This window comes from Juglans regia, chromosome 12 (assembly GCF_001411555.2).
Source record: "Juglans regia cultivar Chandler chromosome 12, Walnut 2.0, whole genome shotgun sequence".
NCBI lineage: Eukaryota > Viridiplantae > Streptophyta > Magnoliopsida > Fagales > Juglandaceae > Juglans > Juglans regia.
The window spans coordinates 805,394-825,060 of NC_049912.1; the positions used below are offsets into that span (position 1 = coordinate 805,394).

Sequence of the window (19,667 nt, forward strand, 5' to 3'; positions counted from 1 at the left end):
AGATGCATATCCGGGAGAGTGAAGTAGCTCGAGATTGAGTAGAGAAAGAACCGTGACGTGGATAGGAACCGGGTTCGACCACGTCAGGAGTGTGGCGTGCGGGTAGCGAACCGGATGCCGAGTAGAATATTTGTAAAAAAAAATACCCTTTACCATCTCAAAGACCCGAAATATAGTTAAGCGAGTAAAACCCATTAAAACTCAGTACGTGGGGGCCAATGCCAAGTGTGCGTGGGGGCCACGAGCTTCCGTGTTTTCTTTTGACGATAAAACTAATATTATTTAAAGAGTCTACTTCACAAATTTGCAAATGTCGACATTATGTCTACAAATCAAACACTGCAAATCTTCAATTTCTACATCAGGGAAAAAAAAAAAAAAAATCAACTAAAAGACCTTACAGTAGTGTTGTATAAGCCAACCGAATGTGGCCTGATTGCACAATATCTATATTTTCAAAAGGAAAATATTTTAAAAAAATTACATAAAAATAATCTTATAAATTGACATATTTTGATATAGTTCGTTAGATTATAAAATTATTTTTATTATAAAGTAGATTTAATGGATTAAATAAATTCACGTCAGTTTATGTAGTTATTTTTATATAATTCGTCTGTGAATATAGTAATACTATTTTAAAAATGGAGATTATGGGTTTGATTTATTAAAAAAAAAAAACAATAGTAGTATAAATAAAATAAAACAATGCAGTGTTCAAATACTTAATTTTTTTAATGTGATAAAATTAGATATTATCCAACTTTGTTTTTTCTTTGGAGACACTGACTCTTCTATCCAACTTCCTTTGTTTTTTCTTTTGAAACACATCCTTTTTAGGTTATTAAATAGACACATGCAGGCTACGTCATGTGCATTTGAAGAGGAGATGGGCTTCAACAAGTAATGGAACCGGACACTTGATAATTGGTCTAAATAGTAATCAGCAGCAGAAGTGAACAATTAAGCAAGCCCATCATGGCCCAATATTAGACGAGGACAGGAGTATTGATCTGCCATCGTCGGCGTGAAATTCCGACTTTATACGTACGGTCCGCATCATAACACTAATTACGCCTGGTTTGGTATATGAGATCAATATAATTTTTTTAATTTTTATTATAAAATATAATAAATAATTTAATTTTTTTAAATTTTAAAATAAAAATTTTATTAAAAAATTTTATTCTAATAAAATCTTATTTAATTTTTAACTTTTATTTCATCTCATTTAATTTTAATGGATTTCCACAAAAAGCTAAGGGACATAATGATTACTTGAGCAACAACCTGTAACCAAATAGACAACAACTTGTGATTGGAAGGTCTAAAACTGGTGCTATTCAATCCCTCAATGATAGGACTTGGATAATAATGTCTGATTGGAAGACAAAGGTGCTCTCTCTAGTAAAGAGGTCCTTATTAAAGTTGTACTTCAAGTTATTCCTACTTATGCTATGGGTATTTTTCTAATGCCTCATTCAATTACACAAAGGCTTAATAGACTCTTGAAAAAATTTTGGTGGGGATATAATGAAGATCACTCCATGATACACTGGGTGAAATGGGATCATGTTGGCTTTCTATTGGCTGTAACTTTTTGCAAAGAAATTAGGCTGGCTAAAGTCATAGTCGAAGGGGATGCACTGCAAGTTGTCACCATGGAAAACAAGGCTACTACAGATCTAAGTTTTGGTAGTTTACTGATTGAAGATGGACTAAGTGTCTTGACAGCTCTAAACTCATGGTTTGTTGTTCATATAAATAGGAATGCTAATATGACAACTCATATTTTGACAAAAGTTGGTCTTGATCTTGATGAAGACAAGTATGTTATGGAAGAAATTCCTCATTGTATTCAATCCACTATTTTAAGTGAGTTGATGTAAGTCTTCTGTTATTAATGAAATTAAGTTTTCATTTAAAAAAAAAATAGACAATAGCTTCCGAAGTGCACATATTCATTTGTTCCTCTTCATATATAATGCATGCATATAGAATAGAGTAATATTACTCATAATCTCAATTCTCATCATTTCATAATGTGACATTAGATGATTGGAGACTATTTATTATATTTTACTTATGAACCTATCATCTAATGTCACATCATAGAATGATGAGAGGATGATGAGAATTGCGATTATGAATAGATTTACTCTATAGAATAATAAACATGCAAGCGCCAAAAGGTATGGCAAAGTAAAATTTTTGTATGGAAATTAAGCTTCGACCTATTTTTTGCGACGCTGCCGTCTACTTTACGCATGCAGGAGACTAATCATCCATCCATCCATCTGTGGTCTCTTGACCATCAGGCAGAGTCAACAGGAAAACTGATCTCTAATTAATGTTTTTTTAAAAGAAAAAATAAAACAAAACCCTAAGAGACTTCTTTTTTACTTTTTTTTTTCATGCATTTTTTGTATTGTTGGACCGTGATGAACTCCTTTTGGAAAATAAGGAAAACGCAAGGGTATGCCTGGTTTTAGAGGAGATTGAGGAGACTCTCATAATTATATAAGTCGATCAATTTTGTTTACTAAAAGAAATTCAATGAAGAGAGCTTTAGAAATGAATCAATTAACTCGTGTATTTTTTATGGAGTGCATGCTTGGAATCGTTTACTCATTTAAGTTGTTAATTTCTTAAAAAGCGGGTTTGAGTGGTTATTTTCTTTTAACCGGACTTTGTTGTAAGGAATTTCCTAGATCTAAAAGAACACCTGAAAAGGCACAACGTGCTTGTATGCATGCATGCAGGATGTTGATCCAGGATGTATTCAATTTCTTCGCCACTAGTGTGTCGATCTTAATTCTTTTTGTCCCTTTAACAGTTTCCAAAGTAGCAGCATATACATATGTTAAAAGTCTAGGATCGAGACAGAATGGAAGATAGAAGATTTCATTTTCATTGCTTTGTTTCTTTACACTGCCAAGAAAACCATATATATATATGTATGTGCTGAAAATGAAAAATATGCTAGAACCTATCAAACAAAAGAATAAAAAGAATAAAGTTGAGTCTGCCGGCTAATGTTAAATGCCTATACAAAAGAAGACAAAACTATAACATAATTTATCAGAGTGCGACAACCATGTAGTGGGACGAGTCACTCTACTATTAGGAATGCAAAGAGAAAGAGCTCTCATTTTGATGTGGGTTATAAGGAAGTCAGTGCCCTTCTCTCCATGCTTTTGTATTTCTTGAGACTCCCCCTTAAGATTGGCATATATGTTCAAGATGCCCATCTTGGACAATAAAAAATTCAAGATAGGAGCTGATAACGCCTTAGTAAATATATCCGCCAATTGAAATTTTGATCACACATGAACTGGTGTGATAGTTCCAACCAATACCTTTTCACGAACGAAATGACAATCCAGCTCCACATGCTTAGTTCTTTCATGGAAAATAGGATTTTTGGTGAGGTGAATGGCTGATTGACTATCACAGAAAAGAAGTGCAGCTTGTTCATGACTTGTATTGAAATCTTTGAGCAATGTGATTAACCATACTATCTCACAACTAGTATGTGCTAAAGCACGGTATTCTGCCTCAGCAGAGGACCGAAACACAGTCAATTGCTTCTTTGACTTCCAACTGATCGAAGAGTCTCCAAGAAATATACAAAAACCCGTGATTGACCTCCTTGTATCGGGATATGCTGCCCAATCCGAGTCATTATAGACTTATAAATGTAGATATGAACTAGAGGCAAATAAAATACCCTGTCCAATTGACCCTTTTAAATATCTGAGTATCCTATGAGCTGTGTGTAAGTGTTCTTGGTTTGGCTTGTCCATAAATTGACTAAGAACACTTATTGCATAAGTGATGTCGGGCCTTGTGATTGTCAAATAAATCAACCTACCAATGAGCCTTCTATAGCCAGTTATCTCAAATAAAGGATCCTTGGAAGCATGTGACAGCTTGTGATTTTGCTCTATGGGAGTGCTGTTAGATTTGCACCCTAATAATCTGGCATCTTCAAGAATTTCCAGAGTGTATTTCCTCTAATAAATATGAATACCAGTTAATGATCTCGCAACTTCCAAACCCAACAAGTATTTGAGCGCTCCTAGATCTCTAATCTTGAATTGAGTGTGCAAATAAAATTGATTGCTTTTATAGTTGTTAAATTGTTACTCCCCACTGTAATGTTATCGACATATACGAGGAGAGCCATAAAACCACTCTCATCAGTCCTTGTAAATAAAGAATAGTTTGATTTTGATTGTCAAAACCCAATAGCCACAAGAGAAGAAGTAAATTTGGAGTTCCATTGCCTAGAGGCTTGTTTCAAGCTATAAAGAGATTTGTGTGACTTGCAAACAAGTTTACTATCCTCGGGTTGAGACTCCCCCTTAACCTGAAATCCCAGGGGAAGTGACTCACTAAAAAATAAGTAGCACAAAGGTTATCCCAATTGTAGAAGGATGTCGCGTAATAATTAGGAATAAATTTCTAGATCGTCTTCTGAGAGAAAGTTACTTAAAATCAAATTCATTTTAAATAGTGAAAATATTTACAAAGAGAAAATAAAAATGATGGTATGTGCAATGAATGGAAGAGTGCAACAAGAATGAAAAGGGCACAAGTCATGGACTAGATTCATATTTTTAGATTTTTGAGCGTCGAAATAAAATGTAAAAAAAAACTAACAAATTGAAATTAACAATAAAGAAAATCAACTAAACTTAATAATCTTAATTAATCTGAAAATTAAACAATAAAAAAGAAATTATTTAAGTCCTAATTAAGCTTTAATCGATCTAATATGCAATGGAACCGAGAGATTAATAAAACTAATCTAAGAATTAAACTAGATTAGAAATTAATTGATAAAATACGAACTGAAAATTGAAAAGCCCCAAAATCAAGATTCTAGGGTTCATCCTTGTATTCAAATCACAAATTCTTAAAATTAATCCATAGCAATTGTAATCACTGTTAAATGAAAGCTTAAAGAAATGAGAAAAATAAATAACACGAAGTAAATAAACTGAAAATAAAATGCCCAAAAGTCTAAACCAAATATCTAAAAAATATTCCATAAACTTTAAACTGAAATTAAATAAAAAGTAGGGAATGAAAAGAGTAAGCTAAATAAATGGAGATGAATGTGGTAGGCAATGAATGAGGTTGCTGGAGCGGCAATTGGACCCTGGAAGAGTTCATTAAATGTGCGGCACTGCTCTCCAAAAGTTCTAAATTTTGTGCTAATGATATGCTTAAATAGGGTAGGAAGAAACCCTAATGTCTTTATATTCCCTCACACAAAATCGCTTAAATTTTAAGACTCAAATTGGCAGCCACGACACATTTCAGGAGTTTGAATTTGGAAATTCTTAAAGTGACGTTTGGATTCGAAGATGAGTTGAGATGAGTTGAGGTGGATTGTGAATAGTAATGAGATGAGTTGTGAATAGTAGTGAGATTTGTGAGTTAAAGTTGCTGAATAGTAATGAATAGTAGTGAGATGAGTTGAGATGAGCTAGAATGAGCTGAGATGAGTTGCAAATCCAAACGTCTAGAGCTTTCCAACGCATCAAGAATTGTATCAATCTGATATTTGAAAGAAAATTTATGATTAAAATACTAAAATGTGTCCATCTTGTCTCCTAACGCATTTTGGAGTCTGATCCAAATTACTCTCAAACCTCATCATTATCCTTATTTGAAGAGTCCTACACTCATTGAAAGTTTTTAGGTTGTTCCAACGTCTTACCCACTTGAAAGTCCTTTAAATTTGAAATTAGAAATAAAATAATAGAAATTATAAATAAAGTAAAATAAGAATAATAGAATATAAAAAATATGTTGTGCGTGTGAATGAACATTGTCCAATTAAATCAAAAGTTATAAAATTAAGCATAAATCATGCTATTAACCAATTTAAATCACAACTCGGATTTATTCATCTTAACTATTTTTTCATCTAAAACCAATAATAATGTAATGAAATAAATAAAATATATTAACTCTAAATGTATAAAATATGCAATAATTCAGCTCAATCAGGAAGCTCCATATAAATCTCTTCAGAGAGATCTCTATGAAAAAAAGCATTATGGACATCCAACTGATCCAAATGCCACTTGAATATGGATGATAAAACTAAGAACAGCCTAACAGTATTGAACTTTGCTATTGGGCTGAAGGTTTCTTGGTAGTCAGACCTTTCTCGTTGAGTGTAACATTTAGCTACCAAACAAGCCTTGTGCTTATCAACAGACCCATCTAATTTGAGTTTCTTATTAAAAACATACTTACACCCAATGGTCTTCTTGTCAGGGGGTAGAGAAGTAATGGACCAAGTGCCATTTGCCTCAAGAGCATTAAGTTCAGATTGCATGGCAACACGCCAATGAGGAGAAACTACGGCCTTTTTGTAAGTTTTAGGTTCGTGTGTGAGGGAAAGAGAGAGGGCATATGACTTATGAGAGGGAGATAATTGATCATAAGTAAGATGATGTGAAAGAGGATAAGTGGTGGAGGTAGAACACAGATTACTAGCATATGAGGGTGCAACAAGTACTCAACGATAATCATTCAAGTATAAGGGGGCGTGTCTAATTTTCTCGAATCTCCTAAGGTCAGTTTGTGGTGGTGGTGCAGTAGGCAAAGATAACTCAGTGTGTATTTCCTCATTTATATCAGCAGCAGATGCCTCTAGGGGAGGAGTACAATCTGATTTGAGAGAAGGAGAATGAGATGCAGTAGAAGAAAAATCTAAATTGGAAGTAGGAACGATAGGGAAATTGATGCTAGTGGGAGTAGATGAGGTGCTAAAGTCAGAAAAGACAGGTTGATTAATTGAGAAGGAATCAGGTTGAGTATTAATGAAAGGGGTTGAGTTTGAATCCTAAAATGGAAAAATTGATTCCATAAAAATGACATTCCTAGAGACAAGAGTAGTTTGAGTGTTTAAATCAAACACTTTATATCCTTTAGTCCCGGAAGGATAACCCAGAAAGATGCATTTTCGCACTCTAAAGTCGAATTTCAATCTATTATGCTTAAGAATAGAGACATAACATAGGCACCCAAAGACTCTCAAATATGAGCAAGTAGGGAAAGAGGAAAAGAGGATCTCATATGGTAATTTGTTGTGGAGAATTGGAGTCGGTATCTGTTAATCAAATATGTGGCTGTTAAAATAGCATCCTTCCAAAATTTTATTGGAATGGAGGCTTGAAAAAGAAGTGACCGAGCTACATTGAGCGAGTGTTGGTGTTTCCATTCTACTACTTCATTTTGCTGTAGTGTATAGACACAAATTTTTTTTTTCTGATGATTCCATGAGAGTGGAAGAAATCTGGCATATGGAATTCTAAACCATTGTTGGTCCTAATTTGCTTGACTTTGGAGTTAAATTGGGTTTTTAACATGTGAATGAATGATTGTATAAGCTGTTTAGCTTCATATTTGAACTTCATTAAATAAACCCGTGTAACCCGCAATAATCATCAACAATAGTTAAAAAATAGTAATGTCCTTGTAAAGAAGCTTGTGAATATGATCCCTAAACATCACAATGCATTAATTCAAAGATAGATGAAGTTGAAGATTCACTTAATTGAAAAGTCTCGTTTTTGCTTTGCCATGTGACAAACAATACAATGAGTTTGTTCTTTACACTTTACATCAGGACAAGAGGACTGAATTAAATTTAGCATTTGATTCGATAAGTGTCCTAATCTAAAGTGCCAAATGTTGAACTCATGTTGTGTCACAACATTGCAAATCCGAGTATTGGATGAACGTAAGTGAGTTTTGATTTTCTGGTTGGAAGGAGGGCACCTAAGATAGCTGAGATCAAGGAAGTATAGCCCATGATGAACTCTAGCAAGTCCAATCGTTATCCATGAAGATATGACCTATAGAAAACCGAAGTGATCCAAGAATACTGTGCAAATAAGAGGGTCACGAGTGAATTTGCTCACATATTAAAGTTGAAGGTAGGAACGCATAGGACATTTTTTAGAATGATAGATGCTGAAAGTTGCACATCACCAATATGGGTGTCAGCAACTTGAGTACCATTAGGTAGTTGAACATGGGCTTTAGTTGTGCATGTGATTGTGGTGAGTAGAGAGGGAGAACATACCATATGGTCTGTAGCTCCAATATCAATAATCCATGGTGTGTCATCAATGCTATGTAATTTCTTATGTGAGAGTGATAAGAAACTATGATGCTGAGAAGGTGAAAAAGGTGAAAAAGGTGATGTTGATGTAGTAGAAAGACAATGAGGTATACTTGCCATGTTGGAATAAGCAGCTGTGGATGGAGTAGATTCTGTGTTGGTGGAGGTTGTTACTTGAGGAGTAGAAAGATGGTTATGACTAGGTTGTAGAGACTAACCATCCACAAATGCTAATAGCTTTTGAACCTGATCCTGAGTGAATGGCAGCTGAGGACCTTCCAAAAACACCTTCCCTTGACCCTCAGACACCACCTAAATAGCCGAATGAAAACCAGAAGAACCATTGCTCAAGTACCCTGGCTCAGTCTTTGTGAATTTAAAGTTTGGACGAAATCCAACAAGCATGTAGCATTTCTCTCGTGTATGCCTTGCCTTTTCACAATGTTGACAAGTTAAATCTAATTTTTCATTTCTTTTGAACAGAGCAGCAAGAGCCGAAGATTCAGTGGCTAGCAAGACTAAGCTCCTGGCTTGCCTTTGCCTTTCTTCTTGCAGAACCATAGAAAAAGTCTTATCTAATGAAAGGATTGGGCTCATGAGGATTATTTGTCCTCTGATTGTTTCATAGGAATCGTTCAATCCCATGAAGAATTTGAACACATAATCTGATCGTTGTATATCCCTAACCGAATTAAGTGCTTTACAAGTACAAAGCCCACAAGAGCAGCAAGGTAACGACCTATAGTTGTGCAATTCCTCCTATATACCATTTAATTGAGTGAAGTATTCGCTTACCATCTATGTCCCTTGCACAACAGTGCTGAGTTGTTGTTGAAGTTGGAAAATCCACACGTTATCTGGTTGAGCAAAATGAGTCTTGAGCTTTTCCCATACCTCATTTGCAGAGCTGATGTAGAAGACGTTGGAGGTTGTTTCCTTCGAAATAGAGTTGAGTATCCATGAGAGAATCAGGTTGTTGCAGCGCATCCAAGGAATGTAGAGAGAATCAGCCAAATCTAGGTTTGAGATGCTCCCATCTAGAAACCCCATTTTGTTCTTAATCTAAATGGCTAGAGTAAAAGACCTATGCCATGTGAGGTAGTTCGACCCAGTGAAGGGTGGAGTGATGACCACAGTGTGGGAGTTATCATTGTGATGAAGAAAATATGGGTTGTTTGGGTTTTCTATGGAAGAAATGATGGAATTGATAGAATCATGAGGAGTGTTGTTGGAATCGTTGTCCTCTGCCATTGATGGAGCAGTGAGTGAGAAAAGGAATGGCAAAAAGATGAGAGATCAAATGCAGAGAAAATGATTGATAAAATGACTAGGAGAAAACAAGGCAATATGAGAATGAGGAAACCAAGCGCTCTGATACCATGTTAAAAGTCTAGGATCGAGATAGAATGGAAGATAGAAGATTTCATTCTCATTGCTCTGCTTCTTTACACAGCCAGGAAAACCATATATATGTATGTGCTGAAAAGGATAAATACGCTAGAACTTATTAAACAAAAGAGTAAAAAGAATGAAGTTGAGTTTGCCAGCTAATGCTAAATACCTATACAAAAGAAGACAAAACTATAACAGAATTCATCAGAGTGCAGCAATCATGTAGTGGGAAGAGTCACTCTGCTATTAGGAATGTAAAAAGCTCTCATTCTGACGTGCGGTTGTAGAGAAGTGTCCTTCTCTCTTTGCTTTTGTATTTCTTGAGAGATATATATATATATATAGAGTAATGATACACCTACAACATATAGTACAACATATTGTACAACAATGTGTTAAATAAGGGGTATATTTGTAAAATCATCTTATAAAAATAAGATGATTTTACAAATATACCCCTTATTTAACACATTGTTGTACAATGTGATGTACAATATGTTGTAGGTAAATCATTTTCCATATATATATAGACATACACATGCACATTGACATGAATTATGCATGGGAAGAAAATAGAGAGGCAACCGGCAGGGAAGCATGTCTGCCACTTTGGTAAAGAGCAATTAAAGGAGACAATATCACCCATGCACTTGGCCTTGTAATGGTTATTGTTCACACTGTTGTTAAGCTTTCTTAATTGCTTAGATACAGAAATAACGTCCAGGATGGAGCTGCTAACATGCATTACAATTATTATGGTAACGAAAACGATGCTCTTTGATTTTTGCTTTTGTCATGCATATTATATATAAGATATTCAGAACATTTAAATGTTAACTAATAAATAAAGCACCTCGATCGATTGGCCGGGCTTGGATTTAAAACTGTCTTTAATTTATAACCCGTCTCATGAGTTGAAAACCTTGGAAGGAAATGGTACGACAGTTTATATATTTAAATGACCGACATTAATCTTATATATGAGCCAGCTAGCTAGCTAGGGTTCTATAATTAGCTAGGCAGGAAGACATGATTAATTCAAAGATCTTACTTTGAGTAAAGTGAATCACGACTTTGCAGCCCCAACGGTGACAATCTAAAGCTAGATACACTTACTTTTGATGTACAGCTAGCTAACTTTCATTCACTTTTACACATGATTAATGTTGCCGACCATTTGATCCGGCCGGGATTGTCACCCCTTTAATTAGAAAATATTATTAACAAACTCAAGCTTTCTCATATAATATATATTTGTCATTTGTAATGCGAAGGACCCAAGAATAAGAGCAAAATCATGTACCTAGTACTGGTGGACATGATAACTCCCAAGTCCAACCGATCGATTTTTTAATTATATTTTTAATTACTAATTGGGAGCTTTATCAAATTATAAATTATACTTTTGCTTAATTACAACAGCAAGATGTGAGTCGTGAAAACCAATATAAAGATACTTTCCTAGATATTGACGCTCGGCGCTCTAATGTTTCGTACGAAAGTACTTTTGTGTAAAAAGAAATCATAAAATTGATTCACCCGCGTAAAATTGAGATCCATCCATTTATTTATGATTTTTGCTATAAAATTCTCGTCACATTCTACATTTTATATTTTTTAAAATTTTTAATATTTTTTTAAAATATTTTTTGAGTTTATTTTTTTAAAATTATTTCAAATTTTCTATTCATTATTTATATAATAAATATTTAATAAAAGAAAAAAATAATAAAAATTAAAAATAATATGAAGTGTAGAGTTTTAAAAAGTTGTGAAGATTTTTTATTTATTTATTTATCCATGTCTAGAAACAAAACTTCTTTTTTACTAATTTATTATTATTTAAAAAAAAGTTATTATTATTTATAAGTTATTTATTATTATTTTATAAATTATTTCATTATTTAATTTTTATAACATTCCTGACCTTCGTGGGGAGTGGAACTCAAAGATAGTGATGATTCTTGAAAAATCAGAACCCGCACTCTTGAGCTAATTAATTAACTATATTTAGTTGTTAAGAATATTTTAGACCATCTATGAATAATATTAAATAGTTTATGAATAAAAGAATATTGTTTATAAATAATAATAAAATAATCTAAGAACAATTATATTTCCAAACACAACTTAAGAATTACGTAGAAATAGAGCCCACATACAGATATATCAGATGAAAACCAAAATAAACTTACAGATTTGCCAACTTTATTTTCTTGACACCAATATGATTAACAAAAGCTGTTCATGTTCCATAAGATAAATACAGACAGACAGAAAAACATAAGAAAAGATGCACTAACAAATACATCCATGACAGTTACGTCAAGCGCACAGAAGATTATCTGAACCTATTATACAGACGCACACCCTGCATTAATATATTTAAAAGCAAAAAAAGAAACTGAAACGAAAGATCATACTTTTAAAAGCGAAGTAAAATTCAACAAGAAATGGCCTTTTTGGATGGTAGCCCAACAGAATCTTAGTAGCTTCTCTCTTATTACATGCCGTCATGCATGCGGCCAACATCGACGTTGTTCGGGGTTCCATTGCGGCGGCGCAGGGCTGAAATGCACCGAAGTCACTCTGGAGTCGAGGAGTTCCACGATCGGGGAGGAGTTAACGCACCTTGGAACTTTGTACTGGTTGATAGATGCACCCCGGGAGATTGCATAATCCATGAGCTCTTCAAAGGTGCCGTTCTTGACCACCCTGATCTCAAGGGGACCGATCGAGTTGTCTGCAACTCGGCTTTGTCTGTACACCGAGTTCAGAGACTCCTCCATGGCTAAGCAGCATAGGTTCAGGACCTCATGAGTCGGAGGGTTAGCCAGTTCCTTCACCAGCAACTCCCAGTAAATTACATAGTGTCCTGGTATTGATTTTGCGTCTGCATAGCTCGTGTACTCGATCACACTTGTGTTGAATTCCTGTAGGAGCGCTGATGCATTATCGACAGCCTTTTGCAACTCAGCTTCGTCCGTCTTGTCCGAGTCGATGCTCAACAACACGTTCTTTCTTCTTATGAAGCGAAATTGGGGAGCCGAGTTGTAGAAATCTGTGACTTGTAGGATGTCGCCCACTCGGTAGCGACAAAGCCCGGCATAGGTGGTGATTATGAGCTCGTATTGTTTCCCAACTTCGACGTCGGCAAGGTCAACAAGCGGTGGAGGTGAGTCACGAGATACAGCTGGAGCGTCCGGCTCGTGTGGCAAGAACTCGCAGTAACACATGTTTGGCATGATAGTGTAGGAAACCTCAGAAGGATTGGACATTGGCTTGAGGTTAAGCCCAAAGTAGCATTCGGAGGAGGCATACATAGTGCATGAAAGAGGTAGCCCCCCGCCGTAATATTCAAGAGTGGGTATGTACTGAGCCATTGCACCCGTTACAATCACGTCTAGGTATTTCGTGTTAGGCCAAATTCTTGGGATTATACCTTCCCAGTTCTCTCCTGAACACTCTTGGGTTATGAACTTGGAGAGTTCGGGATTGGGTTTGACAATTATTTTGGACATGCAATCCCGAAGAGCAGGGTCTGTAATTTTAGGGTTTAAGGCTCCAGCAGAGATGTCATGGGCCAGTTGTTGCCAGTGAAGTTGTAGGAACCGGATGGCTCTTAGCAGGCCGGAGGCAAACACAGCACCGACCCGGAGAACCTCTTCGCGCATAAGGAGGCCGCAGAGCATCTGGGTGTACATGCTCTGAAACGAGTCGGCGCAGAGAATAGCCTCATTCGGGCTGGTGTAGACGTTGTAAGGGTCATACGGCCTGGTCTTGAAATGTTCGCTCTTGTAGTAGCTGGTGAGCACCGGACGTGCCAAGAGCCCACCGCGAGTCTTTGTTTCTGCCTTCACGAACAAGAAGTAGAGTCCCTTCCCTTTGTCTAAACCGGAAACGTATCTGTGAAATATCATTTTTCAAATTATATGAAACCGAATTTTAGTCTTCAAGCAATAAAAAGAAATATATATGTAAGCCTTGCCAAAAACCGAAGGAGTCCAATAATATATATATATATATATATATATATATATATATATATATATATACACACACTTACAGGTTCATCACCGGCATGAGAAGACTGTACAATAGCTGGCGACGGTCCAACTCTTCATGAATCGTCGGCATTAATTTCCTCTCACCAGCCGAAGTCCCAGAGCTGCAAGTTTCACAAGTAATTTCATAACAAAAAAACGTAAAATTAAACCCCAAATAATTTCGTTATAATGTTCTCTAGGCGGCCATTGGATTGCACAAAACAAACTAAAGAATTCTTATGGCTTTATATAGACTGTCTACATATAGTACAAGCTAAATGGTTTTTTTTTTCCTCTACGTTAGAGTTAAAGGTTGAACCACGTACGGTCTCTACGCATGTTCTCTCTTTCTAGTTCTTTAATTTGTTTCTTTTTCTTTATATTTTAACAGCTGAGTGTGAAAGTGAGATTGATTAGCTCGATAATATCTTCACCTGGTTAGGAACTCAGAAATGGGGTGAGCCGAGAAGATGGAGGATCGGTCACCATTAGCAATACGCTGGATGTCAGGCTGAAGATCCTCATAAGTAACGACAGGGACTTTCGACTTGAACGTGTCTCGGTCCGTAGCTCCATTGAGCTGGAACCTCCTGAGGTACTCAGTCTCGGCGTTCCGAAACAGTATCTCTCCCAAAACCCTCTCCTGGACAGCGCCTGTTTCCCTCGTCATCTCCTCGATGAACAGAAGTGCCTTGGAATCCTTGTCGCACGCCGGAGGGTCAAGCGGGGAGGAGAGATGTGAATCAACCGCCATTGCTGAAAGCTTAGAGAGAGATCACACAGTTCACTTCAGAAAAAGGAAGAAATCGAAGGCAGAGGCAGAATATATGAGAGATCTGGCTAGCAGAACTACTGGTGCAGTGCGGGTTCTTGGTTCGTGAAGGAGCTTGGCTTTTTTATAGGTGAAATAAAATGGAATTTAGACATTTTCTTTTTCTAGTTTTCCTATGGTGCCACGTCATCGTCCACGTAACAGTATTAGCCACGGTAACGGCTTGACGAATAGCAGCCTGGAACTTTTCTAGCGGAGCTTTTCCTGGTCACAGAGACGAACCAATAGAAAAAACAAAACAAATAGAAAAAAAATGTACGTCGAAAAGGTAACATGTGGGGTCCAAGAGATGTAGGGTGGCTATTTGCAACCCGACATGCGTGGCCCACATATTTGCCAGGTAAGAACTGTTGGTCTTCGACATGAACGACAGCAGCCGGCCAACGAAGCTGTTTTGGAGACGGGGAGAAGGCTGAGACCGTAGGAATAAGCTAATTTATAAGCTATATTAGTACGTGTTGGCAAAAAGAGATAATCTGACTTTGAATAATAAGCTAAGTCAGAGCTTTGTTATGCAAGTTATACATATATATATATATATATATTACTTTGAAAAATAAGCCATATATATTAAAGTACTATGAATTATCTTAAAACAGCACATGGTGTTAACGTACGTAGGTCTCGATCGAAATCTTACTTGTACGTGTGACTACGACAGAACAGTACTTATGGTTGTGGGTTCGAATCGCACAAATGAGACCAAATTGTTAATATAATCTTTATACCGATGGTTAACATGAACATAGAGATAATAAAAATGAAGGATTAATAACCGCTTAACCATAAACTTGATCAGAAATTATATAATATAAATAAGATAGATATTTAATTATGTGGTTTATGTTATGGCTTGCATGCATCCAAAGACCCGGAGGGAGTATTTATTGACCAGTCATGTGTAAAATATATTATTAATTACTTGGATCTTCCGACAAATTAAACAACACTACATATTACGTACCCACTTTGATCTTCCGACAAATTAAACAACACTACAAATATTTTATTAATTATTTTATTTAAAGCTATAAATGAACCAATCTATTAAATAGTTCATTCGGTACTCATTCGGTTAAACTGGAATCTAAATCGACTTGTGAAAAAAAAGCTCGCCCATGAAAGTAGATACTCCGCTTGATTAGTAAATAACACATACTCGATAAAACTCAACTTGACTCGACTCTGCTAAGCCTTGTTAAGGTCCACTCATTTATGCTCAAATCAACTCGTTAGTTCGATTTAATTAAAGCTCTTTCATATATTGATAAGTATATACATACTACTATTTATATATATATTTATATATGTATTAGCTAATAATATTAGTATAACATGACTTTTATAATTAAATATATAATATGTAACCTAATTACTAGTATGTGGGAACCACATAAAATAGATATATGCTATCATTTTATGTGTATGTATTAATAATATATGTAATATATTATTATTATAGATAAATATCAACTAGTTATATATTAATTATTTATAAATTTTTAAAATCTTATAATTCACTAAAGGTTTTACTTATTAGTTGTACAAATTCAATTTTAGATTTTTATTTTTTTGTTTATCTACATTATTAATTATTAAATCTTATTCAAAAAAATTTTAAAAATAAATAATTTGAGCTCGCTTGAGTATTTTGAGTCGAGCCGAACTCAACAAGCCAAAAACTGCCTTGGCTCGACTAGATTACAACCCTAATTTTATTAAACAGTCATTTGTTTTCACAACTCCTCTCAACTCATCTTATAGTTTTATCTTATCTAATCATTACGACTTTCTGAATTTATTCTTTATACCAATTGTTAACATGAATTGGTCATATATATGACAGAGAGAGAATAAAAATGAAGGATTAATAACCGCTTAACCATAAACATGATCAGAAATACTATAATATAAATAAGATAAGAGATTTAATTATGTGGTTTGATGTTATGGCTTGCATGTAGGGGTGAACAAAAAGACCGAATACCCGACCCGACCGAATTTCCGACCCGACCCGACCGAATTACCCGACCCGTTATTGTTTTAAATCGGAAACGGAATACCCGTTACCCGATTCATTTTTAAACGGGTAATACCCGTTTACCCGTTGCGTCTAATATCACCGAAAACCCGCTCGACATTCTCTCCCTCGCAGCCGCTCCGCTCTCCTCCTCGCAAGCCCACTCTCTCCATCGCAACTCTCTCCATCGCAGATCTCACTCTCTCCATCGCAACTCAGAATCAAGGTTAGTGGATTTGTGGTTTGGTTTATGGGTGTTTGGATGGTTGGAAAATAGACTCAAGCTGTTGGTTTATGGGTTTTAGTGGGTTTGTCGTTTGATCACTTTTATTCATAGCATAATCTGCATGCCTTGAGTCAAGTCTACGAGTCTTTTTGAACCCACCAAAGGAATTTTCTTAGTTTGGAATAGAGGAAAATGGTGGGTTGGAGAGAAAATAAACGGAATAGAGGAAAAAACTAGGTATTGTGGCTGCCCAGAAAGCTGTCTCTTGTAATATATGTATACATTTATAGATATATGTATATGTCAGTTCTTGAAAGAGATCTCTCTGACATTTGCATGATTAATTCCAAAGAGAACCTTAGCAACTCTTATCCCTGCTTGAAAATTGGCCTATGTAATCTGGAGTTCAAGAGTCATACTGAAATTCCAAAGAGTCATACTTCTTGAACCAAACAGTCTTGATGAATTATTGATTTTGGAAAAATCATACCATACCTGCCCATGTAACATGATTATTAGGAGTCTGCACACTGAAATTCTATAAACCAAATAGATTGTATTAGATTAATATCATCAAAAAATTAGGGAGGATGGGCATTAATGATTAAACAAAGCTCACTTCTTTATACCCTGTTAGTTGGTGGAGAGAGGGATGTTGGGGGCCAAAATGGAAAATAGGGTAGAGTTCTGGACCTTCTGGTGAATGGAAGGTAAAGACTCAGAATGGGAGCTAGGTGGCTTTCTTTTGTGGGTTTACTTGGGTTTTCTCAGATATTGTTGTATTTTTATATCAATTGCTTGATTTACTATTATATATATAGACAAACCTATAAGAGTAGTAGGTTTGCCATAACGAGTGCTCCAAAACAAGTTCACAGGGCCAAACCTAGATAAAATAAGAAACAACATGAAAAACAGAAACTTGAACCATATGCATTTTCCTGACATCAAATATATGATCTTATGGCTAAACCTGACTTCTCACATATGTCAGCTATTCATACACAAAACTCAAGTGGAGACATTGGTTATTGATCTCGTTTAACTAGGCCACATGGAATTTGTTGGGAACAGGTCAAATAGTCAATTAAATCCTCACTTAATTCACAGTGTGCAGGTTGCTGAGTGCTCTTTTGGTTTCATACTGCTCTTAGTATATTAAGTTAAATGAGATCATTTCAACACCAGTTCCAAATCAAGGAAATATAACACTTACAGCTCATAAGTATTGTTGTTGCTGTCCATAATTCGAGGGTAGCTGCCCATAGGAATAATTTTTATTCGATATCTAAAACAAGATGACTTAAGGATGTCACTTGTCATTTTAGAAACCATAATATGAAACAATCAAGAATGTATGACAATGTGGAATGTATGTATTTATTAGAGTTTGCAGAAGCCTCTATTCTTCATAAAGTCAACAGAATAGATTCCCTCATTGTACTGCAGCTTATGCAAGCATGCATTTAAATGATTTCTGATGGTAGGAACAAGGCATTTTCTAAACTGATTAGTAATAACCATGTCCTGCATCAAATCCAATTCAAGAATTTTAGTCATTGACTTCTGTGCTAACATAACAATCAAATATCGTTCCATATAGATAGCCAAATTGAACTATTATATGAGGCTCAAAGCAGCATTTATCTCATCCCACTCAACCTATATGATTCCAGAATATGATAAATATCATAATTAAAACCTAACTATCAGATTTGTTGGATTTGTTGTATGCATGCTGCATGTTTTAATTAGATTAATATAATTAAATCTATCTCTTGCTCTCAATTTAAACTATAAAAAGTGATTAAAAAAACCCACCATATAAGACAAAGTGAGTACACGACTTTTTTCATGCTTTCTTTGCAGAATTCTGTACTTGTCACTAAAACAATGATACACCCTTTAATAATGATGTTTTTTAAGGGGGACATGTCACTTTGTCTGCACCATCATTTGGTTATCTTTCTTAATTTTTTTTCCATTTTCACTTTTCCTAAGCAACATTTTTCTCTGTTTGGTCTTGTTGTTTGTGCACAATCTGATCATAGTATCCTTTGATGATCATGATAAGCTATTAAGCTGTATTCATTCTTATAAAATTGAAAAAACTGCAGTTGAACTCTATGGAACATAGTGCAGTTATGCCTTCATCTGGGTCTGAATCAATGCCCAATGTGATTCATTTGGATAGTACTCAGCCTCCAACTTTGGATAGCTCTCTCCCAACAACTAGTCCTCAAGTTCGCCCTCCTATCACAAGAAAACAGGGAAGATCAGATGTATGGCAACACTTTACGAGGATTGAGAATGTCGAGGATCCCAATGAGCCCAAAGCCACGTGCGATTATTGTGGTAAGGTTTTGTTATGTCATCCTAAAAAACAAGGTACTTCATCTTTGAAGTACCATCATCAGACATGTAAAGTCTTTAATGCTAGTGGAGTTGGAAGGGATAACCTCCAATCAAAAATGACCGGGACTAGGAAGACGGGGGTGGATGGTACAACTAGCAGTCCTAGTGTTGGACTTGCTAAGTACAATGAACAGAAAATACGATCGGCGGTAGCTAAAATGATAATCATGGATGAGCTACCGTTTAGATTTGTAGAAAAACAAGGTTTTAAAGATTTTATGGCCGTAGTTGAGCCTAGATTTCCAATCCCCTCTCGCATTACTATTATGCGAGATTGTATGAAAATGTACATGTTAGAAAAAGATAAGTTGAAGAACATGTTCATGGCATCTGATTATAAGATTTGCATCACTACTGACATGTGGACATCAATTCAAAATCTTAACTATATGTGCATAACAGCCCATTTTATTGATGATGATTGGATCTTGCATAAGAGGATTATAGATTTTAAGAAAGTTCCTGATCACAAAGGAATAACAATAGGAAAAGAGATTGAGTCATCTGTACTTGGATGGGGCATAAAGAAGATATTTACAATCACAGTCGACAATGCATCCTCTAATATTACGGCCATTGATTAT

The 19,667-nt window shown here is 35.5% G+C and overlaps 1 protein-coding gene across 1 annotated transcript; it reads right to left on the reverse strand.

Moving 5' to 3' along the window:
* Positions 1 to 12,057: 12,057 nt before the first annotated feature.
* On the reverse strand, positions 12,058 to 14,344 carry LOC108990788 (probable indole-3-acetic acid-amido synthetase GH3.1). Its single transcript, XM_018964874.2, has 3 exons — positions 14,025 to 14,344; positions 13,611 to 13,712; positions 12,058 to 13,450 (listed from the first exon to the last, which is right to left on the reverse strand). Exons 1-3 carry the CDS (start codon positions 14,342 to 14,344, stop codon positions 12,058 to 12,060), a joined length of 1,815 nt encoding a protein of 604 aa, XP_018820419.1.
* Positions 14,345 to 19,667: the final 5,323 nt, after the last annotated feature.